The sequence below is a fragment of the Amphibalanus amphitrite genome, unplaced genomic scaffold (genome assembly GCF_019059575.1).
Source record: "Amphibalanus amphitrite isolate SeventyFive unplaced genomic scaffold, NRLGWU_Aamphi_draft 000349F_arrow, whole genome shotgun sequence".
NCBI lineage: Eukaryota > Metazoa > Arthropoda > Thecostraca > Balanomorpha > Balanidae > Amphibalanus > Amphibalanus amphitrite.
The window spans coordinates 300821-325126 of record NW_024881844.1 but is presented as its reverse complement, the minus strand read 5'-3'; the positions used below and the strand labels follow the sequence as shown (position 1 = coordinate 325126).

The following is a 24306-nucleotide window of genomic DNA, read 5'->3' as shown; positions in this document are numbered from 1 at the left end:
ATAAGGTTGAGAAAATCGAGTTTTAAAAAAGTGTTGATTTTTCTGGGGTAAGCCCGGCATAGGGGTAACGCCGGCCACCTCCCCAGCGCTTTACAACAAGTTGATGAAACCATTATGTGTTTTCCAAATATAAACGGAAAGTGAAATATTAAGGTACTGATTAGCTCTGGACATCTTAGAGTTTATGTCACTACTGGTATTTTAGCTAGCGTCTAGGGTAACTGTGGGGAAAACGCACCCCTGGGTAAAACGCCTCCCCTAAAAAAAATCGCATTTCTTATCGACGGATAGGTGTTTTATCCTGTCTTTCAGAACAGTCAGCTGCTTGTTTACGTAGGTCTCTATTTCCGGTTCTGAGTCTTGAGGAGCAGCGTGGGTAGGTGCTGATGTTGGTTTTGGGTGTTGTTTTTGTTGTTTTTACAGAAGATTCCTAAGATTTTGATGCCCTCTTTATATCACAAAACTTGCTAATTGTGCACATCACTCAAAACTGCGTTTTATTGTCATTCTGTTGAATATATTATGCTGCAGCGTTAGTGGCGCGTTTTTTGTCAATATTTTGTTGACCGGAAATGGAGTGGATGGGGCAAGACGCCTACTCGATGCATGGGGCAAGACGCCCCCAGTTTTCTGAAAGGGGGGCGTTTTGCACGGTGGTGAGAGTGCAGGGTAGCGCCCTGTAGGTCGGGGCCGAAAAGGCCTCTCCCTGTCCTTTTTTGCTGATATATCCTAAACGACTGCAGATATCGTCACCAAACTTTCAGGACTCCTCCGGGCATCCATTTTACACATTGCAACAAAATTTTATTCCAAAGGCTATGATAGGTTGACCACAAATGACGTCAGAATGACGTCAAGTTCTGCCATGTTCATCATTTTCTGTTGATAGATGGGGTGGGGGCGCTTTGCACATGGGTGTGGGCGTATTACCCAGGGTATGGGGCAAAACGCCCTTTTGCAAGGGTATGCGAAAACCTTTTTGGGGGGTTAAATACCACACGCAGGTGTCTTTTCTTGGTCTCAAAACGTAGTAAAAAGAATGAGCTACATGATGGTGCCCAAAGGTTTAAGTAATCTGTGTTGGGTTGAGTGTCAGAAGGTTTCGCGCTTAAGGGGGGCGTTTTTGACCTATTCACCCTACTACATATACAATACAGGTCGATGAAAATCGTGATGCGAAATTGACAAAAAATGTGTATTTTAAAATTCCTTAAAATTTATTTTTCTTTTTACCTTAATGCATCATATTGCATGTCATTCGACTCGGCTGATGAAGAAGAACACAACGACTCCATTTTCGAAGCTCTAGCTTCATTGTCTGTCGCGTTATCTGCAAAAACGTAGTTTGACCCTAGTTGACCTTAAGTGACATGACTGGCTTTGTCTATGATAACATGTTTATTTTCGAAATTTATCTTTGATCTAGGTGTAAACCAAACCTGCTCAGTACCTATTATCTCATGGAAAACAGTGGTTTAGTGGCATTGCTCTCGGTTGGGGGTAAGCTTGGCCACTCGCCCGGGGTTACCCCAATGTGCTAATTTTTATTTTAGAACAGCGATATTCGAAAAAATGTCATACTTAAGCCAGCCTGCCTCGTCACCCCTCACTACAAACACTTAAACTGTCCTTACATAACATTCGTATAAATATTAGTACTGTATGGTATAACATTAACAGTGCAAGATATCTCACTTTTTAGCTAAAAACGATTAAAATATCATTTTTGCGCTATAACTTAAACAATATGCAATTTTTGTCAGCCTTAACTTTTTTGCTGTCGTTACCTTAGCTGCCACGCTGAAAGGACAAACAGTTGAGCATTTTATTGTGAATAATTTAGCCGGAAACGGGGTGGCCGGGCTTCCCCCGCGCCCGGGCTTCCCCCGGCTTCCCCTACCCGTCCCCGTGGTTTAAATACTTAGAAACATCATCTCGGATCAAAACTAACACGATATTCGTGATCAGCACCCCGGAAAACCCCACAGCAGCCACACATTACGACTTTCTAACAGGTCCCGATTTTCCCGATTTTCGTGACTTCGTGATTCCCCGTGACGAGCTGCATCGAATCAATACCCATTTTATGCAAAACTATCAACTTTAAAATTTGACCTTTTTTGGCCTGACCTTGACCTGACCTTGACTTGAACTTCACCAGAAAGTGACCTAAGCCGTACCTGATAGTCTTATAACCAACACCATTGAGTTGGAAATGAAAAATTGGCCATAAAACATGTATCACACAACCTTAGTAAAGTTGGGCTCATGTGACCTGACCTGTGACCCTTGGTGACCTGACCTGTGACCTGACCTGGTATTGCCAGTGACCTCTAAAAGCAACATATCTACTAGGCAACTGACGCCCTACCGCTGATTCTCGACAAAATGCGTTTTCCTCGGTGTTATAGCGCATTCCCTAGAAGACCCGTGAACGGTGAAACATTTCATCTTTGACCTGACCTGTGACGTCATCGGTGACCCCGAGGTCAATGAAATTTGGTTTCCCTTGACAAATTTGACAGGCCTTTCGAACGCCGTTTGAATTTTGCGGATCCGTTCAGTAGTTTCGGAGATACGAGGGGGGCAAAAAATAGCCCCCCCTACCAGGTCGCGTTATAAACAGACCCCACCAGGGCGCGGGTTAACCCTCGCCCGACGAGGCGGGGTGTTGATGCAACCCCCCTAAGGTTTTTTGCAAATAACGTAAAAACAGCGGCGCGTAGCGCCGCCAAATTTGACATACCCTCTGGGGCAACATTTTCGCACCTTTCCTGAAAATTTGAAGTCCCAGTCTTTTCAGGTCAGGTCACCAGGTCACAAAAACCGGTACAAGGTCAGGGGAAATTGGACTAGCTTAGCGGCAACTGAACTCCAGAGTTCACTGAAATTGGTAACGAAGTATATCATTTGATGCGCACGGACGTCCTGAGTTTACTGGTGCTTTTATTTTTGCTCTATATTTTCTAGGTAAAAAGTTATAAGCGAAAAACTTTTAACATGTTTTAGCAAAATTTTTGCACTCATACCCCCAAAAACCCCCTAAATATTGACTTAGAGTCACCAAACTTTCACAGGGGCGAGATCTTCTATGGACCCACCTACCCTGTAAATTTGGCGTTTCTAAGTGCTATAGGAGCCAATCGCGAGAGGGGGGTCGTACCAACCCCCCTCGGCGTCTGTGTTATGGAAAAGGCCCTCGCCTGGCGAGGTTTAACCCGCGAGTTGCTGGGGGGGGGGGGGGGGCGTTAACGCCCCCACTTTTTTCGCGGGGCTATAGCATAAAACGAGGCGCCGCAGGCGCGCCAAATTTTGGGTACCTGTAGGGAATTGATTGAAGTTTATTGTGACAAAGTTAAAAAAAAATCGGTCGGAAAATTTTTGAGATATCGAGGTTTTAGTGACGTCATGATTACTGAGTTTTCGACCGAAAAAGGCATATGTTCAAAAAATCATATAAAATCACAAAATAGACATACAGACATGCCATGAACGCCATTAGACTGCCAACACCATGAAGAATCAAATGGCTATCTTCGATTAGTGATTATCGTTCCGCATTTTCCAAAATCTTGAACTAAATCTTGGCAATTTCTCGTGACTACTTCAAGACCATGATACATTCATTTCCTAAATTGAGCTTTTTGAGCCAAACACGTACAGATATGATAAAATGAATGTCACATTCGTGTTCTACGCCCAAAATTACCCATAAAACATGTGTCACGGGCTGCGAATATCAGTTTTGATTTTCGGGGATAGGTATGTGCCTACCCGGTTGACCTGACCTTGACCCTGACCTATGCTTGACTGACCCCTACATGAAGCCGACACTCTTGTAGGCCTTATATGATGGATTGTGCACCGTTTTGACAGAGTTACTGACGAGAGGCGCCCATTGCAATGCGAAGTACTGAAGTCCATGCTACTGAAAGCCCGATTTTAGGTGTTTGACCTGACCTTGACCCGACCTGTGACCTCAAAATTCAACTTTAAAGTACTCATCTGAAGCGTCTTGTCGCGTTCTTTCGTTTGCCGCCTCGTGCGTTTCGCTGCGCCTATTGGTTCTCGAGTTATCGGCTGTGGGCGTTTAACGCCCCCCCCCCCCCAGCAAACGGTGGGTGGCGAAATACCCCAGCAACTGCCGGGTTAATGTATTTAGGCCAGGTCGGGTCAGGTCAGGTCAGGTCAACCATTAGGTGACCTGCCGGCCATCCATAGCAGGTGTTGACCACTATTGACAGCTTCGTAGCATACGAGGGCACCAAAACTATTTCATAAATCTCCAAATGGGAATTCGAAATCAGCCCCAGAAACTACCCTAGAAACATGTAAAACTCGAAATAATGAAGCAAGGTCATCAAAGGTCAAAGACTTTGACCTGACCTTCACGGGACCTTGAAACCCACACCAAAAAAAAGATTGGAAATTGCGCGGATAAAGTGAGCCTCAGCCGACATACGCCAATTCGCAATTCCGGTCGAACATGGTCTCGAGAATCAGACCACAGGTCAAAGGTCATTGGGGTCAGGGTCATTAAATTTTAAGAGCATGTGTAAAATTGATTAAATCGAGGTTACTGAAAGTTTCGTCGCGGTTGGCCGCTTTTTGCGCGAATTATTCGCGTAAAACCGGGAGGGGGTCCGTTCGACCCCGCTATACCTACCTATGTAAGTGCGAGTGTTAAGTCACTAAAAATCTGTCTTTAAAGTAAAAAAGTTTATTCCTCGAGCTGAGAGGCCAAAGTTGTACAGTTGGAGTAGGTACTTTAACACATCATGTAGGTATGTGCTTACATGCATGCATACATTCTCGAATTAAACATCAATAATACCCACTAAAGACATATTGCTCTTTGGAACGTCGCTTTCGGTATGGGGATATCGTGGGTCTGAGCCAGCTGACACGGGTGACACCCCCTCAGTGGGGTTCTGGCATGGTCTGCGTTGGATCACCCACCACCACAATGGGCGGTTCCTCAAAACCAGCGTAATTCAGACCGGTGTGAGGCGGCGACGTGAGGCCAGGCGCGGATACAAGGGGGGGGGGCCATGGGGGCCATGGCCCCCCCCCCCTTGGCCGATTTTTTTCAAAAATAAAATAAAAAGTTAAAAAGTTAAAAAGCTGAAAAGGGGGCCTCCTGAAAATAAAGTGGCCGAAATCCGATGAGTTTTTTTTAACCTACCCACTTAGTTATTTCTTAGAAGACTAGCTGAGAAGACTTCTTTGTTAGAAGATTGGTAAGGCTTTTCATAACTTGGAGGTCTCTTATACTCACAGAGATGACCACTTTTACAGGGCCTCCTAACCTGCACAGAGGGCCTCCAAGCCTGCACAGATGTTGAGATGTTGCCTGAACAGCTAGATAAGCTCAATAGACGCAGTTTTTTTGGGGGGGGCCAACAAGTGGGAAGATGGGGCCTCCAACAGGTGGGATTATGGGGGGGGGGGGCCTCCTGGTTTCTAATGGCCCCTCCCTTGGAGATTTTCTGGATCCGCCCCTGCGTGAGGCACGCAAGTGCGGGACCGTCCCCATGCCGTGGCGGTCCGGGTCAGGGGAGCAACCCCCTCCCCGCGCGGCGGGCGGTCGCCCATTCATCCGCGACCCCAGCCCCATGACTGAGGGGTTGACAGAGGGCAAACATCACGTATTTAAACTGGGCAAACAGACGGTGTTCTACGCTAGGGACATCTCGCGGCTGTGATTCGCGATACTGCTTCGCCAAACTGCCTTTAGATGGTGGGTCAGTCGGTGTCCGTCTGCTGCTGTGCGCCGAGAATTAGCCCTATAAATTACCATGAATTACACCTTCTAGTGTGACGATACAGTCACATTATCATATAGGTCGCGTTTAGATGCAGATGAAGAAACGACTGCGTTGAAAAAATATGTCATTTCATCGAACGCTGAAATGCTCGAAGTGCTCGCTAAAAAATGAACTCGCTAACTGAGCCCTCAAGGTCGGCTGCCGTGTTGCATTGCATTTAAGCCAAAAACGCGGACTGGGTGTAAGTTGTCGAGAAACAATTTTTGGCCTGAAGTGTTCCCTAAAGTATTATCTACATAGATCCAGGGAACATATTTGCTATCTCTGATGGCTTAGGAGATATTGAATCGTAAGTCCTCCGGTGTACCCTGTTTTGCGGCGGCCCACGTGTTAAAAGCTGCTGAACATTTTTACTTTGACCAAAAAACGCGGGCACAGTTTTGTCTGTACGAAAATGACTTTTGTCCTATCGCATTCCACGTGGGCTGAAAATTCAGAAACCAGGGAACATATTTGCTACGACCAGTACTTTTCACAATTCAGACCGAAACGTGAAAAAATAGCCCCAAAACCCTATGGCGGGCACGTCTCCGCGGCGCCCGGCCGCGGGTCGCTAGTTCCCGAAACGACACACCATGCTTATGCACGTGCCACGTGCAAAACGAAGAGGTGTCACTTTTGTAATTGTTGCAATATCTCGGTAACTACTTGGCCGATTGCGCTGAAAGTTGGCATGTAGCTAGGAGTAGGCACCCACTAGGAAATGCATATCCATGTGCCAGAGTTGGGGTGCTGCTGCACGTGCGCACGTGCAGGGGTCGATTCCAGATCTCGAGAATGGCTGGACCGATGGCGCTCAAATTTGGTACACAGTTAGGGACCGGTTAGTAGGGTGCCGTGCAAAAGTCAGTCGGGACCCATTTTGCACGTGCGCACGTGCAGGGTGCCGCTTCCAGATCTCGAGAACGACTGGGCCGATTGTGCTCAAATTTGGCACATCGCTAGAGACCGGTTAGTAGGGTGCCGTGCACAAGTCAGCTGGAGGTACCCCGTCGAAATTTCGCACGTGCAAAGCTCACCCTCTCGCTCGCTCCGTTAGTCGCCCCAAAAGGCGTTATACTGGTTGGCGAGTTTGGCGTCTTGTTATCGATCATGATATGAACGATAACGCGATTTGGGTGCAGACGGCCATTAACAGCCAATACTGGACAACAGATCTGGGGAGCGTACGGTATGGGACACCCTAATCAGTAATAGGGCCCACCTATTAGCTTGATTTGGGGCTCGAATAGAGGGAGCGGAGGATGGCCAGCACGAGGAGGGAGGGAGGGGCAGAGGGGTGGGAGGAGACCCGAGTCGTGGCGCGGTTGACGACCCGGGTCCAGGGGGAGGGGACCGGGCTTCGGCCGAGGCGAGATAAGACACGCACAGTACACACTACACAGGCCGCAAAACAGGTCGGGCAGTCCAAGGCGCGCGCTCAGAGGCGGCGGACAGTGCGGAAGGGTGGAAACGAAGCGGCAGGCTGTGGAAAACGCCCGGCACCGCCTGAGCTATTTCCGTACCCACGACAGCCTGGGGGGGGGGGGGGGGTCGGATCCGACCCCCCTGTTATCTCGAGAACCAATGGTCGTATCGAGCCCCGCGAGGCGGCGTTCGAAAGGTCTCTACGAGACCTTCCCAAAGCACTCTTAAGATTTTAAGATTGAGGTCAACTTTCGGGTCAAGGTTAGGTCAAAGGTCAAATTCAGGGGTTTTGCATGATTAGGCTTACGGACAGCGGAATCGATAGCTGCTGCTCGAAACTCACCAAAAAATGACCTCAAAGGCCTAGTGAAGGTACCATGTGCGTATAGGGGTCATACTAAGTACGGGTCAAGGTCAGGTCAGGTCACGAAAGGTCACGGTTTTCAATTTCTGCTACATGGGCGTGCGACACATGTTTTATGGCTTATTTTTCACGCCGAATCCGATGGTAATGGTTATATGTGACCCCAAGTCACTGTGCTGGTGATAAGTGTGCATTGAAAGCATAAAATTCGTTTATACCATACATAACTAAACCAGGGCTAAGAAAAAAGTCAATTTTTCAACTGTTTATTTTTGACATAAAAATGCACTTTTCTAGACGAGCTTTGTCCCAGGAATCTAGTGATGCCATTTGTTTTCACATGCGATGTTCAGAAGTGCCTCTAATTCACGAAAATTCTTATGACGTCACCATGCCCTATGCATGTTGGAGCTATTTTTTACAATTTGGGGGTCAAAAATCAAGATAGAAAGTTGAAATTTGGGGCATCTAATGTTCTAATAGAGCTCTACAACATATATTCCGTTTTTTGGAAATTCCCAAAATTTTGGATTTTATTAGCTGTTTTCCAAAAAATATAGTTTTTTGAATTTTTAGGGGTAAAAAACGCATGTTATGGAAAATCCGAGATAGCCATTTTAAAGAACTCGTTGAGCTGCGTCTTTTCATGTCCGTAATTTGCAATTTGCTTCAAACCCTGATTTTTAGCGATTTTTTAAACATTTACCACTTTTTGACTAAAAATACCATGTAGTTACATCACTAAAATCGATATATTTCAAAAAAATTTGATTTTTTTTTTCTTGAAAATGCACAGAAGACGTCAAATTGATGGGGGAGAAGGTATGCCAAGTTTCAAGTAGATAGCGAAAGTGGTTCATGAGTTATTCAAGAAAAACGGAGGGGGGGGGGGGGGTCGGATCCGACCCCCCCCCCCCAGGCGGTCGCGGGTTAAATGGTGTGAATTGTGAAGGTGGGCATAACACTTCATAACTGAAAGGATGGAGTAATTGGGTACCTGTTGCCGTTTTAGCCTTTTTGTTCGGCATTCGGCATTGCTTTTCTTTTTTAACATTAGATCGACCGTCGAACCCAGTCGTTCTAGCATTGGTGAAGACCCTCACCTGCATTGCTCAAGATTGGTGAAGGATCCTTCACCAATCTAAAACTTTGGTGAAAGGTATCCTTCACCAAAGAGATACGTTGCTACACCTATGCCTGCTAGGTCTGCGGAGTCGGAGTCGGGAGTTGGAGTCGGTCGGAGTCGACTATTCTGCCCGGAGTCGGAGTCAGAGTCGGAGCTGGTTTTTGGAAACCGGAGTCGGAGTCGGAGTCGGAGTCGCCGAAAATCCATCGACTCCGCAGCCCTGGTCCTTGGGAAGAATTTCCACAGATCAGGGCATTTCCAAACCAAGTGGTGCTCTCAATGTGACGGCACTCGCCGCTCTGTATTGTGCGAGCCATGTTATAGGTACCTCTCCCCAACACAACAAACGTTCCGACATCAAGCGATCAACGACAAAGGCACGTGCGTCACCACAGCCCCTTACATGAAGTGCATGTCACTGTGGTCCCTAGCGTGGGGGTCTCGAGCACAGATGTTTCCCGACAGCGCTGAAACTTTGTCACGTGGGACGTATTTGGAGCAGTGGAACACTTGTGTAGATACATAAATCAATAGCAGCGAGACAGTACCACCACTGGTTCTATCGATAGAATAAGCTGTGGAAGACGGTAGGCAGTGCACTCTGCCATTGTCGAAGAATCATGGGGATGGTGGAAGACAAATCACGCATAAAAATATGCACAAATGATCCAAATTGCAGCAAGAACAACATTCAAATAATCAAATAAAATACACATCACGCATGAGTCATAAAAGAGGCAAATTTCCGACTATGCCCCTACCTCTTATTCATGTTACGCATTTTCATAGAACGTAGTGACTCAGAAGCAAGTTTATAAAATAAAAAAGTGGTCCAATCCAAACAGTGCAAATCAAACAAAAACTACCTAAAACAAAACAAGTTTCAAAAAGAGATCATGTGCACTGTGCAATGTGCATCGTTCATCAAAAGGTTTCAGAAAACGTCAGCGCAAGTCCCGACACCCCAAATATCATAAGATATATGTCACATCCGAAGACACGCCTGCACGTTGAATAATATTCCGTACGGTAAAATTATAACAAAACAATTCGATGTGGAAGACGTAGCACACTGAACATTCGTGACCTCCCGGGCACCCCAGCCACCCATCCCAACACCATAATACCCAAAGAACTGGACGGCAATGAGTCCCCAATAGCACAAACCCGGTACATGCCAAAAGACACCGGGAGTGCCGACAGCCTGTAGCCCCGCAGCCCAACTACAAAACCGCAGAGGTCGAGTTTCAGCCCTCATCACAGCTCTTCCTTGTGACTGTGATGGGAGCAGATGCTGGTTTCGTGGAAGCAGAATTGGTGGCTGGCGTTTTCGTGCTCCTTGGCCAGGAAGGCCATGAGCTCGTCCTCCTGCTCCTCCACGATCGTCTGACACTGCGGCACGGGGAGGGACGGCTCGTGAGGCACCAGCACAGAGTCGTGGACGGCTAGGTCAAAGGGGGCAATGTGGCTCGCCGTGTCTTCGCACGATGATGGGATGAAGAAGGGGTGGCGAACGAAGAACTCTATTAAGAGTTCTTCGATGAGATAAGATTAGGAGCTCTATTACGAATAAATTATGAAAAGGTGACTAAGAATACAAAAAGCAAGCAACAAAATGGATTAACAAAGTCAAACAAGTGATGTAAATAGGGAGGGCAAGAAAACAGCATAATAACGCACATAGTCCTTGATTCCCCTGTTGAGGTTGGAGTCCTGGAGCAGTTCGAACTCTGACATCCTCGGGTTCATTGCTCCGTCGACGATGATGGGCAGCAGGTCCTTGGCGCCGGTGTCCTTCCAGTGGCCCTGGGCATAGTCGTCCATCTTCTCACACACGCCCTCCAGGAGCTCACCGAGGTGAACCTCTGATCTCCGGTACTGCTTCTGTTGACAGCAGCGAAATGGCCATGGCATTAGCACGCACATCTCGTTATTTATACCATAAGGCAACTTGCTAAAACTGCTAAGTTTACCTGAGATCTGAGATCACAAACCATATCTGATAAAATTATGTACCTAGTTGTAAGGGCAAAATTTAGCGCGACGCGTACGTCGGTGAGGAGCGGCGGGCCGGAGTACCAGAGTGCGTGTGAGGCCAGTCCGCCGTATGATAGCCTCCGGCGGGAAAGGCGTGCCCGCCGGGTGAAAGGCAGCGGCTGGCCGGCACCTGGGACTCGCGGACCCGCCTCTCATGGCATTTGCCAGTGCGGTGTCGTCGGGGCAACATCTTTCGGTAAGCGATCTTTTCCATCCCCCCCTAAATTAACGCCGCAGCGCCCAGGCGCTGCGGAAGTCCCCGACATATGTCCTGGATTTTATTTGGCTTTCCGACCCGCCGCAAATAGCGGTGGGCACTCCCGTTTATATCCAGGGCCGTCCCATCTAAATTATAATTAATCGGCGCGGCGCGTGGCGTATATGAGTGAGCGATTGTAATTGTGATGTGTATAGTGTGCGTGAGGAAAATGATCCGAGAGAATGACACTTCGTCCCGCGAGACCAAAATACAATGTAATGGGAATGTGAGCCAAATCTTTCAATGGGGTAAAGGCAGATGCCGGGCTGATACACGGTGAACGTGAACGAACAATCATACGGGCCGCTTAGTTTAATACACCCGGGTGGCAGGCGGGCATTGTAGAGTAACTTTGATTAACGTAATGTCTGTACATGGGGGGAACCAATAAAAGGTTGCAGGTTCCGATGCGTAAAACCCCTACATAAAAATGGTGCATCGGCCGGGAAATCTTTCCCATCGGAGGTCCGGACGCCCGAAGTGCACCTCCCGCCGCAATCTGTGATACTCGATGGTAATAATTCCGCTCCCGACATTGGTGTACATCGGCGCCCGGGTGGTAATTGCCGCCTCCGGGCCTTCGTTGCCGGTGTTCAGCACAACGGAGGGCCTGGCTCCCCGGGGGAACCCGCCGCATCCCTCCTCCTTTGTCGTAGTGTAGGTCGATGGGAGGTCTGGACAATACCCGGTATTGCAGAGGCGCGGGGTCAAAGGGCAACGAGGTGGGCGGCTATTTCCGCTCCCTTGGAGGTGGTTACCGGTCGTGCTGTTCTTACTTTTGGCCTTAATATCTTGTGTAAATCTTTGTTTCCATACTTTTCGTCACGTTCACACGCGTGAATCAGTCCAATTAAGGGGGGCTTGGGGGGACAATTTGCCACCGCAATAATGAGAGATGAGAGATGAGGGCAGTCGGTTCACGCGAGACCGTCGGAGATCGGGGATGAGATCGACGGAGTTCGGCGGTGCGGAAGAGTTCGCTCGGGCGGAATGGAGTCCGCATGTACGCGAGAAGAGTGCTCGCGTCGCCGTCGGTCGCACGCGAGCGTGCAGGTTCGCCCATTCGGCGGAATCATAGAGTCCGGTGACGAGCCGTCACCGCTGGTAGTGATGGCAACGAGGAGGTCGTCACCGGTGAGTACCGAGGGCCGCGAAATACCCCGGTATTTCAGTGTTACATGTGTGGGCGTGTGATTGGATAGTTTGGTGTATGTACAGGTATGTTACGGTTGGTGTGATCGAGTTAGTGCGAACAAGGGCATGTATGGTCACGAAAAGATGCGGAAAATTGAATTTTATTTATATCATTTGTCATCAATTTGCTTTTTCATCATTTGTCAATCAATTTGCTTTCATTCATACACCTGATTTAAATATGTAGCAAATTGCTTGTGTCGTGTGCCATTCACGCCTCATAATGAGACCATAGAGGCTTTAGACATTCCCTGCGATTGCTTGAACAATCGTTTAGACCATAGTGCATTATATCTATAGTCTTAAGGGCAGTGCATCTTTGCTGTGCATATTAATTGCTCTTAAGATATTAACTGGAATGTCCATGGCTTTACAGATTTTATAGGCAAAATCGGTGCAATGGATCGGGGACGTTACGATTGGGTATTTTCAGGCAGAGTTTTAAGCGGGGATGACGATCCCTCCCATAAAGCCGTGCACTCAGTGCACCTTGTGGCGCTGACGAGCTGTCATTAAGGCGGTACCGAGGCTGTACGTAGCTTAACGCGGGCAAGCTTAGCTCGGCAGCAAAGCCCAATCAATTACTATCTCCACCTCGCGCCGAAATGTGCCTTGCATTCAGGCAGCAACCCTTTAGATCTCCTATGCAAGTTGTCTCTTGCAAATTGCCGGGAAACTGTCATAAGTGTGGTCCGAAGGTTTTGCTCATAGCGGATGACCCTGGAACCGTTTCAATGGATTCGTGTGATCCCCATTCATCAGCTAACTTTATATGGTACGCAAAGGCAGTGCAACAATGAATTATAAAATCAAGACGTCTGCAGGTCCAAGAGCACGGCTCATCCCAAAATTCCCCTTTTCAGGAGGTTAGTGGGCCGAGTGGTGTACGTTACGGAATGAGTCGCATTTAAACGAAAAATCCGTCGAGCTTCGTCAATGTTTCTGTCTTATATTCAGGGTAGTGAACAGATCTTACGGTTCAATGCAGTTTCTTCTGATGCAAAACGTTAAATGTCTCGTCAAATCTTCAATATTATGTTCAAAGTAGATAATTCCCTCGTTTAACCCATGCATTTTCGCGTTGTCATTTCCTTGCTTAAAACGTAGTAGCGATAACTCAAATAAATTCAGTCACGGGCCAGAAACAAGTTCTAAACAGCTTTGATTCCAGGTTTAATGGCAACACTTATTAAGCAGAAATTCTTGAATGGAGCGCTGAGTGCTCATTTTAATGTGCCCGCATTTGAATTCCGATGCATAAGTTGGTATTTTCATTATTAAAATTACAGTTTATGATTAAATTCATTTAGTAATAACGGAAGAACCCAGTGCCTCTGAACCATTTCAAAGCAACCCAGTAGGACGGTGTCTCTTGGACCATTTTCGGCTTTGAATTGACAAATAATCCAAGGGAATTAATATTGTAGGGTTTTCAATCCTCTGTTAAGTGTTGCCAGGCACTAATCATCACTTTGCCGCCAAATGGAACCTAAATCATCTCGTTGAATTAATTTAATTTGTTCTGTATAGACGAGCAAAACATGTGTTTATTGGCATTTGCGCTTCTCGAGAGAGGGCCTCTATGTAAATAGTTGGATTTTAACGAGGATATTGGAAAGAGTACTTTAAAATGCACACTCGAGGCAAATACAATTGAATCCACGTGGCGCGGATTCTATCCGTCGCGACCGCACACGTCATATTCGAGCCTCCAACCGAAGCTGACGCGGCGCGAGGTGACGCAAAGCCCTAGTTGTTGAGCCGACTCCGTTCGGGACTGCGCTCCAGCAAATTCAGCAGCACGGGCCCATCCAGTGACTTTCCTGGACGGTTATGGTCTTGGCGCTGCCGTGCGCTGCCACACCAGTAACGGGTGATTTCATATGATGTATAATATAGCATGTGCCACATTGTCAGTTCTCGCGTGTTGTACAATGCATGTTGTTGTGCAGTACGGGTTAATTTACTGTGAAGCACGTGTTGTATTTCATATCATATCATATTCCTGAGCGGTGTGTGGGTGCCCGGCTTAGGCTTCACCATCATTGGACCGAGGGCAAATCGGATCCGCCAGATTGCCGATATCCACCTGCTCAAGCAGACGGGTTGGATCCGACCCCTGTGCTCCCACACCACGCGCACCTGTCAGCGCCGGGCCAGCGCCGCCGACCCGAGCAATTATGGTTCGGTCACCGCGCCGCCCGCGCAAGGGGGTGGCGGTCCGCGGCAGGGCCCTCCCCGACCGTCCCAGAGAAGGGACGCATTCCCATCGTGATAGGATCGCGCCGCCGGCCATGGGATCGAGCCGGTCGCCACGGGTAGGCCACCCACCCGACCGAAGGCGAGAGCCGCATTCACACGGCCGATCCTAAACGCCTCGGGGCGGGACGACCCGCGCCCCGCAGAGCGGAGGGCCGCCAAGGAGCAGCGGCGAACCGGGCCGATCCGCAATAACAACACCGGAGTCATTGGACTCGCCCGTCGCTGGCCGCCTGCTGCCGAGCACACCCCAGACGACGGTGGCTTTGTGTTGCCGATGTGATTCAAAACCAACGCGTTCATTTTGATGTCTGAAGTTGAACGCTCTTTGATTTTGACTAGTGCATCATCTTGCGTCTTTACTCCACAACATCTATAATTTTGGAAGATAAAGTTATCGTTCCGAAACGGACCAACGAGACAATTAACCCCATAATCACTCAGTACGGCACCGAAACCTTCTGATCAATCGATATACGGCGCAATGGCCGCCATCATTCCTTCTGGAAAGATTATTGCGATAAAAAGCGCCTCATACAGCACAAATCAACGTATTAGAGAGGGACCTTGATTATCCAAAATTGTTCGCTTCTAGGTTTTCAATCAATATCCCGACCATATTGGTAGGCAGAATGAGCGGCACGCCAAATAGGCATGCAGTTTTGGGAAATTCGTGTCCCGTATATATGTTTATTTATTTATCTGTTTCACTTCGAGACAAATCCATCCATACGAGAATGATTCGCATATCTTTAACAGTACTGCGCATGCCATCTTTGTAAGTTTCGGACGTCGTAATGTATAGTTTTAACGGGTTGTATCAGTGGACTTTGTTTTAACGGTAGCATCAGAGCTGAGGCAAAAGATCTCAGTGCGGTACAATTAGCGTATCGTCTGCCAATCAAAATTTAGCATCAGCAGTTCTGGTGATGTTTCAGGAGAACGGTCATTAGTGTTCTCATTTACCCAGCATGAATTCCTTCGGAATGACTCCAGGCCCGAGCGCAGTCACCTCGGTGTGGTGTTTCCGTCATGGAAAGGCTCAACAGCCCCCGCACCCGCACCACAGGTGCCGCCATCCTCAGTCGGTAGGCAGGATGGGCCGGCGTGCCGCGCCTCGGGCGGCGTCGCTGCGCCGTTCCCCATCACTCGGTGACTAGCCGTGTGAAGTGCGTGCCGCGCGGCGCCGCACTGTGCGTAATCACGGCCGGACCCTCCCCACCGCCACCGGTACCTGATCCGACTGGACTGGCCCCTGGGCCGATTGGACCGGATACCTGGGTCGGTCGGACCGTCAAATGGGCCGACTGGACCGCGTACCTGAGCCGCTGAGCAAGGGGCGCAGGGTGCCATCACCGGCAGGGTGGGAGTTCGGCCGGGTTACTGACCCTCCTGGCCCACCACCATCAAAACAAGTCGACCCTCCGCCGTTTGGCCGGCCGCGCCGGTCGGTAGAGGGGAGATTTGAAGACTGGACGGGGCAACAGCCGGCTCGACCCTGATTGCGAGGAACGTTTATTTAGGGGCGCTCTGCCACACGAGCATATATATCATATAAGCGCATGGAGTAGATGACATGAGTAATTAAACCGCGAGATAAAGCTTCCGGCGATCAAATCAAATCAGTCAAATCAATCAAATCAATCAATCAAATCGATCGAAAGCTTCTTCAAGTTATTCATCTTGTCAAAGGCAGGTGACGCCCCTTGAAGCTTCGGCACCGATAATTTAAATTACTCCGATCTTTTCGCGCACCGACACGGGATTGAATGAATGCTCAGCGCTGGCCGCCTGGGATCCGGGCGGGTCCCTGACTCAACCCAGTGGCAAACAGCCCTCCCCTCCGCCGTCCGGCTGATCACCCGCCGGAGGGGTGGCCTCTAAGGTGCTGGGAGCGAGAGAGGCACCTCGCCCCTGATCGTTGAGGCAGCGTGGGAGTGCTGCCTTTGGTTATCCTCCCCCGAGGGGAGGATGGCGCAATGGTACCTGACCACCGAGAAATGAATGTTGGATTGATCAGCCGAGTGTGGATGAATGAGTGTTGAAGTAGTGTTTTTGTTATGTGTTCAAACTTCATATGCACATGTAGTTATTAGTATGCGCCGCGCGCCGCGAAAGAGAAAGAGAAAGAGAGGGTCGCACGAGAGAGTCGTGCGAGAGAGTCGCGCGAGACAGAGAGTCGCGCGCGCGCGCGCGAGAGAGAGAGAGAGTTGCACGAGAGAGTCGTGCGAGAGAGTCGCGCGAGACAGAGAGTCGCGCGAGACCGAGTCGCGCGAGAAAGAGAGAGAGAGAGTCGCACGAGAGAGTCGTGCGAGAGAGTCGCGCGAGAAAGAGAGAGAGAGAGAGAGAGAGAGAGTCGCACGAGAGAGTCGTGCGAGACAGAGAGTCGCGCGAGACAGAGTCGCGCGAGAAAGAGAGAGAGAGAGAGTCGCACGAGAGAGTCGTGCGAGAGAGTCGCGCGAGAAAGAGCGAGAGAGAGAGTCGCACGAGAGAGTCGTGCGAGACAGAGAGTCGCGCGAGACAGAGTCGCGCGAGGAAGAGAGAGAGGGAGAGTCGTGCGATGAAGCGCCCGAGAGCGCCGGTCGGCACGCGAGGAGCGGGCGGCCGCCGCGCCGTGGGTCGTGGGGAGGGACGGGGCTGGGGAGGACAAGGCAGGGGTTTGATTGTGTTTGTCCGGGCACTGGGGAGGGATGGGTCTCGGGCTGGGGAGGGAATGTGTTTGTGCGGGCATGGGGCCGGGTAATGACTGGGGGAGGACACTTAAATGACTAGGGAGAACCGACGAGCGGCGGACGCGTGGGAAGGAGGACGTGAGGGGAGCGAATGGACTGACGAGACCATGACTGGGGTGAATGAGCATATGGGGATGAGGAGACATGATTGAGGTGAAGGAGCAATGGATTGTGAGTGAGTGAATGAATGGGGGGACATGGCCGAGGGAACGATAGAAGCGGATTGCCTGAGTGGAATAGAATAGAGAGATGTGTTGGGAAAACAAATGCAACAAAAGGGAAGGGACAAGGAGACATTGGCCTCGAATTCCTGAGCTAGCAAGGGCGTGTCAGGAGCGGACTTTCCAACCGCCCAACCTAGGCATTCAACGCATTTGCCCCGTACCCTCAGGTATTCTCGGTCAATGTCTTTGACGCATGGACGGACATATGCATGAGAGTGGAGAGGCAAGGTGGAGGAGCCGGGAAATGGAGGAGCAGAATGAGTGAATGAGTGAGATGGAGAGAGAGAGAGAGAGGGAGAGAGAGAGAGAGAGAGAGAGAGAGAGAGAGAGAGAGAGAGAGAGAGAGAGAGAGAGAGAGACCACCAATTAACATACCTAAGTGGTGGATAGTCGGGCATTGGGCCCGATTTGGGTTATGCCTGTTCTTTCGACTATGGGTAGATCAGTTCCTACAAGGTGGCGGACTGGTTCGAGGTTTCGCTATCACTAATAAAAAACCCACATTCCATTCAAAATTTATCGGACGGTGATTAAGTTATGAAAGTTTCCCACAGTATCGTGATGTTACGAGTATAAAAAGGTTAAATAATCATGTTTCATGAGCACCTGGGAGTTAAATTTGTCGATTATCGTAACCATGTGTGCTGCTGAGTGCCGCGATGTATGTGTGTGTATGCCGCGATGTATGTGTATTGTGTATGTATGTGTATCGTAAGGGCGGAATGATGAGGGGAGGGGAGGACCCTGCCCAGTGCCCGCCCACAGCCACGTCGCCCAATTCGCCAGCGCCCAGCCGCCAGCCTGGAGCCACCGGCGAACAGCTGACCTCGGCGGTACGACCGGGCGGTGGTGCTCCGCTGTCCAGCTCGCCGCGCGGGCCATCAGCCACTCCGCCGCTCCCCGCGACGGCAAGTGCCGTGACAAGTCGGGGGCGGCGGTGCTCGGTCGCCGTCTCGCCATTCCACCCGACTGCCCAGCTGCCCGGACCCCGCGGCGTTCAAGAGCCGCGGCAGTACGGGCGGCTGCGCTCGGTCGCCGCCCCGCCCTTCCAGCCGTCTGCCCAGCTGCCCGGACCCCGCGGCGTTCAAGAGCCGCGGCAGTACGGGCGGCTGCGCTCGGTCGCCGCCCCGCCGTTCCAGCCGTCTGCCCAGCTGCCCGGACCCCGCGGCGTTCCAGAGCCGCGGCAGTACGGGCGGCTGCGCTCGGTCGCCGCCCCGCCATTCCAGCCGTCTGCCCAGCTGCCCGGACCCCGCGGCGTTCAAGAGCTGCGGCAGTACGGGCGGCTGCGCTCGGTCGCCGCCCCGCCATTCCAGCCGTCTGCCCAGCTGCCCGGACCCCGCGGCGTTCAAGAGCTGCGGCAGTACGGGCGGCTGCGCTCGGTCGCCGCCCCGCCGCGCCATCTGCTAGCAGTCCATCCAGCCCGCGCAGTGCGTGACGGTGGTGCTCGGTCCGTCCCTCTTGATGCGCCAGCTAGCAGCCTCCCGCCGCCCAATGCACTGGTAGCCGCGGCGCCATTTGGCCGCGGCGGTACGGTGCGCGGCGGTGAACGGGGCTAGCTGACCTGACGGCGCCCGCTAGCTCTGCATTGGCTGGGCCGCTGATTCTGCGGCCCGCTCTGCAAAGACGCTACAGGGCAGCTCCCGGTGGTCAGCGCCATCTACCAGCAGCTAACCAGCTGGCGGCAGAGTGAACGGCGGCGGGCACGACGCGCCACCTGCGTCCGTAAGCCGCCGCCGCCGCCGCCCGCCGCCACCTGGTGGCGCGACCCCGGGACGCCTAGCGGAAGCCGCCGAACTCTGAGGCGGGTCGAGCCGGAGGAGACACCCTCGACAGCTGGCCATGAAGCTGGAAACGATCAACTAACACCTGGCAGCATGCGAACACGCTCCATACCACCAGTAGGGGGTACCGACTGCCGCCCAAGAAGCCCCGGACTGCGGCGGTGGCGCTGAGATAGAGTGCGGTCGCCCAGGGAGGCGGCCGCCCACCAAGGTGTCCACCGTCCGCGAACACCGGCTATGGGCGGTAGCGTGCGCTACCGGCTGAGCATCGCGCGCGTGTGCTACCAGTCCAGGCGACCTCCAACCAAGGACCAGTTCATGGCGGGAGGTCGAGGGCCAGAAGAGCGATGCGATACGAGCGAGCGTGGGAAGGAAGAGCTGGCACAGGATCGGCGCTGCGAAAAATACGAGCAGCAGGAGAAGGGCTTGGCAGGAGGGTGGCAGGCGGAATAAACAATGGGGCGATGAGCGGGAGCGTGGGCAGGGCGACCGTGCATGTAAGGCGTGGGGCGGGTGTCTGTAGAATGTATGTAGGATGTCTGTAGATTGTAGAATGTATGTAAGATGTCTGTAGAATGTATGTCGCATGTGTTGTGTAGGTATAATGATTGTCAAGCGCGAATGAGATAGTGGAAAGGTTCTCACCCGGGGGAGTAAGGGGACCCTTTTTCACCGTCCGTGGGAGGGGGTATTATTATGTAAGGGCAAAATTTAGCGCGACGCGTACGTCGGTGAGGAGCGGCGGGCCGGAGTACCAGAGTGCGTGTGAGGCCAGTCCGCCGTATGATAGCCTCCGGCGGGAAAGGCGTGCCCGCCGGGTGAAAGGCAGCGGCTGGCCGGCACCTGGGACTCGCGGACCCGCCTCTCATGGCATTTGCCAGTGCGGTGTCGTCGGGGCAACATCTTTCGGTAAGCGATCTTTTCCATCCCCCCCTAAATTAACGCCGCAGCGCCCAGGCGCTGCGGAAGTCCCCGACATATGTCCTGGATTTTATTTGGCTTTCCGACCCGCCGCAAATAGCGGTGGGCACTCCCGTTTATATCCAGGGCCGTCCCATCTAAATTATAATTAATCGGCGCGGCGCGTGGCGTATATGAGTGAGCGATTGTAATTGTGATGTGTATAGTGTGCGTGAGGAAAATGATCCGAGAGAATGACACTTCGTCCCGCGAGACCAAAATACAATGTAATGGGAATGTGAGCCAAATCTTTCAATGGGGTAAAGGCAGATGCCGGGCTGATACACGGTGAACGTGAACGAACAATCATACGGGCCGCTTAGTTTAATACACCCGGGTGGCAGGCGGGCATTGTAGAGTAACTTTGATTAACGTAATGTCTGTACATGGGGGGAACCAATAAAAGGTTGCAGGTTCCGATGCGTAAAACCCCTACATAGTGAGCAATGAGCATTGCAGTAAGTATAAACATAAAAAATGTTACAAAATAGCCTTTATCAGGTACGAGGGGAAGCACACCCCTTCCCCGCCTCGAGTCACGATCGGACCACCACCCTTCACACTTAACCCTCACCGGTTTAGTCCACTTTTGCATCCTTCGAAGGCACAGCAACAAGGAACAAACAAAAATAGGTACAGTTGGTAACTTCTGCACTCCGTAGTGTACTTCAAATTTATCCTATGTTGTGTGACATTGTAACCACTTGTGGACTGTTTGATGAGGTCAGGTGAGCCGCGAGGTCATGTATGTTAACCCAGGCCCGTATGTGGGGGGGGGGGGGGGGGTCGAACGGACCCTCTCGATTTTTTTTCGCGAATAACTCGCGTAAAAAGCGGCCGATCGTGACGAATCTTTCAGTACCCTCGCGAGTCGCGGTAATCAATTTCACACCTACCCTGAAAATTTCATGACCCTGGTCCCTGACCCAGATGATCTTATCTTTGGCCTATGACCTATTTCTCGAGACCATGTTTGGCCGGAATCGCGATTCGGTGTATGTCGGCTCGCATTAGCCGCGCGTTTGTAGTCTTCGTGGTTTCAAGCGCCCAAACATGTGATATGATGTTGGTCCCTCCCATGCATTAAGGTGGATGTCAAGGTCACGTGAAGTTCAGGTCAGGTCACTGACCTCTAATGACCTTGGTTCACTTTTTCGAATTTTATGTTTCTAGGCTAGTTTTTTTTTTAGCTAAATTCGAATTTAACAGCCATTTGAACACTTTTAAAGTAGTTTTGGTGCCTTCGTAAGATGCTACGAAGCTGTCAGAGGCGGTTGTCAGTTGTCACGTACTACGAATACCCGGCAGGACCCCTACTGGTTGACCTGACCTGACCCGACTTGGCCTAAATGCATGAAGACATCATCTGTGATCAAAACTGACATGGTATTCGTGATAAGCATAAAAACAAAACAAAAACATAGCAGCCACACTTTACGACGTTCTAACAGGTCCCGATTTTACCGATTTTTGGATCATTGACCTGACCTGGAAGGTCAACCAATGACCTAAGACCTTAACACGCGCAGTGGAAGGGTTGCGAGTACTACACCCAGAGGAAGGGTCGAAGTTGTCGAAGTTGTCGAAGCCGAGATATTAGGGGGGCCACAACTTGTCGCCCCCCCCCTAATATCTCGGCTTCCACTGGAGCTAGAAAGACGAAATTTTGTGGGTAGGTGGGGGCCCTGAGGAACTCTGTTGTGTGTGAATTTCATGACCCTAGGTCATATCTTCAAGGTCAAATGAGGTCAAATTTGGTCAAATCTGCCGTATGAGCGACTTTTTTGCGTTTACACGCCGATAACTCAAAAAGTTACCGGCCGATTTTCTTTTTTCTTTCACTATACGAAAGAACATACATTTGTGAGTACGTATGATGAATTTCTAGTTAAATCTAACAATAAATATGGCAGTTAGAAGCCTGCTAAGAGTAAGATGTCGCCGGCTGAAGCGGGATCGGCCGACGCGGGAAACGCGGCAATCACAATAATTGTGATTTCACTTGACACAAAATTTTGTGTTTACACGCTCATAACTCAAGTTTTCACAAGCCGAGTTTCAAACTTTTTTGACCATAAGATTGCCTGTACATTTCTTAGTCTTCTCACAAAATTTGACGCGAATCAAATGTAATCAGCGGTAAGGAGCGCCATGGGCGGCGGAACGGGGATGGCACCGGGGCACCGTGCCCCCTTTGATTTTGGCATTTTAACATTAGCCCTATGGGCGTTGCATGGAAAGAATGGGACCAAAAGTCGGCAGTGCCCCCCTTTAATTGAAGGTGTTCCGCCGCTACTGAGGAGCGCCGGCGCGATGCAAAAACGGAACCCGGCCCCTGCCCCGGCACAGTCTACAATTCAGGCGGCGCGTAACGGCCGCGCCGGCAGTCGCGCCGCCGCGGCGGCAGGATGTTTGACTTTACACCGCTATTACTGGAAAAGTTGTGAACCGATTTTCTTATTTCTTGCACGAGAAGATCCGCAATTCAATTGTGGACAAGTAGCCAAAATTTCAAATTGATATTATGTTTTCGGCGCGAGTTATTGTCGAAAAACTGGAGGGATGGGCGAAATCCACCCCCGCCCCCTCATTCCACTGCGCGTGTTAAAATTGGGTATCATCGGCTTCCTCTCGTCACGGGCAGCACGCTCGTTTTTTCCGCGAAGCTCTATAGCTCGAAGCTCTATAGCAGGGGCCAAACAGCGAGGGAGGGGGGTTCCAACGCCCATTACGTTCGCGGCTGGAAAAAAAACAATACGGGCGAGGGTTATATTAATTTAAATGTTCAAATTACTCCCTGCTATGCCAGATAAACTTCAATATTTCCTAGCTGTCCTACATGCCAGTGACTTACCACCACTGATAGTTTTCCCACATAATTTCACCAGAAATTATTTTGACCCTTTAATATTTGAGTTGTCACAGTGACCCACCTTGATGATTTTTCTAGAGCCATCTGCTTCCAGTCTTCCACCAAGATCAATTACTTTCTTCGGATCCACTGCAGCTATACCTTTCTCCAGTTCATTTACTATCACTTCACAAACTGGAAATGAGGTTCATATCAGATTTAACATTAAATCACTCAAATGACTGAAGAAATCAATTATCATGATTACTATCATCATTGAAATAACTTGAGTTTCTAGTAAAAATCAACATTAACTGACAGTCCCACCATCTAAATTGAAATGCTCATCAAAGGCCAGAGTAGGTATCCAGTTGCTCACCAATGCCTTGCGCCTCTGACTGACTCTGACTCTGACCTCAAGCACAAAAGTGAAAAATAAAAATATTTTTAAGACAGCAGGTATCATGCAAAGTCCTGGTCAACCAGCCACAACAGTGTGGAATTCCTAGTTTAAAAAAAAACATCACAAAAATAGACATCAATGATATCAAAACTCACAAGGCAGTAGAAGCCTGTCTCTCTTAATTCAGCCATTTGCATTTGAGTGAAAACCATTCTTACAGATCTTATTCTTAGCTGAGATGCATGCTTTAGTCTGTTCCATAGGATCCAAGCTTGCAGTCCAACTGTCCAGCTGAAAGCACTGCAGTGTGTGACTTATACGCTTGTCTCAAATTATTGAACGAAGATAAATGCCGAAACAGCTTTGACCACAAGCTTGATAGATGATATGGAACATACTTTAATTTAATAACTTTGATTTTCATTCTCTCAGAGCAACTTACCCATACAGTTGAGGTCATCATCAAAAGCAGCATAACCTTTTTGTATGCTCAAAACCATCAAAAGAACAGGAAGTAATGAAATAGCCAGCATCCTAATATAAATTCTGAAGAGTAGAGGCGATGCGACAACGTGGTTCCTTCACTGTAAATTGGAAATAGAAGACTGGGACTTGACTTGTCTTGAATCTATGGTATGCTCAACCCCACAACAGAACCTTTCCGGGCTGAGACTGGTTTCAAATGAGGGCCTTTTGAAAAGAGCTTGATCCAAGCTTGATCCTAGGCCTGAAGCCCTAGGCCTGAGACATTTGTCAACGAAAAGCGAGGACCGAATGCCACCCAACGCAAAATTCTAAACGGTTTTATTGACCAATCATTGACAAAAACAAAATAAATACGTGGCATAACGCTATAGGAAATGTCATGAGCTGCTTTTGTA

At 50.0% G+C, this 24306-nt stretch overlaps 1 protein-coding gene across 1 annotated transcript; it reads right to left on the bottom strand.

Moving 5' to 3' along the window:
* Positions 1–8996: 8996 nt before the first annotated feature.
* LOC122389212 (protein canopy homolog 2-like) lies at positions 8997–24306 on the bottom strand. Its single transcript, XM_043380999.1, has 4 exons — positions 23868–24306; positions 23105–23217; positions 10406–10609; positions 8997–10117 (listed from the first exon to the last, which is right to left on the bottom strand). The coding sequence occupies exons 1-4, from the start codon at positions 23956–23958 to the stop codon at positions 9983–9985; spliced, it is 543 nt and encodes a 180-aa protein (XP_043236934.1). The 5' UTR covers positions 23959–24306; the 3' UTR covers positions 8997–9982.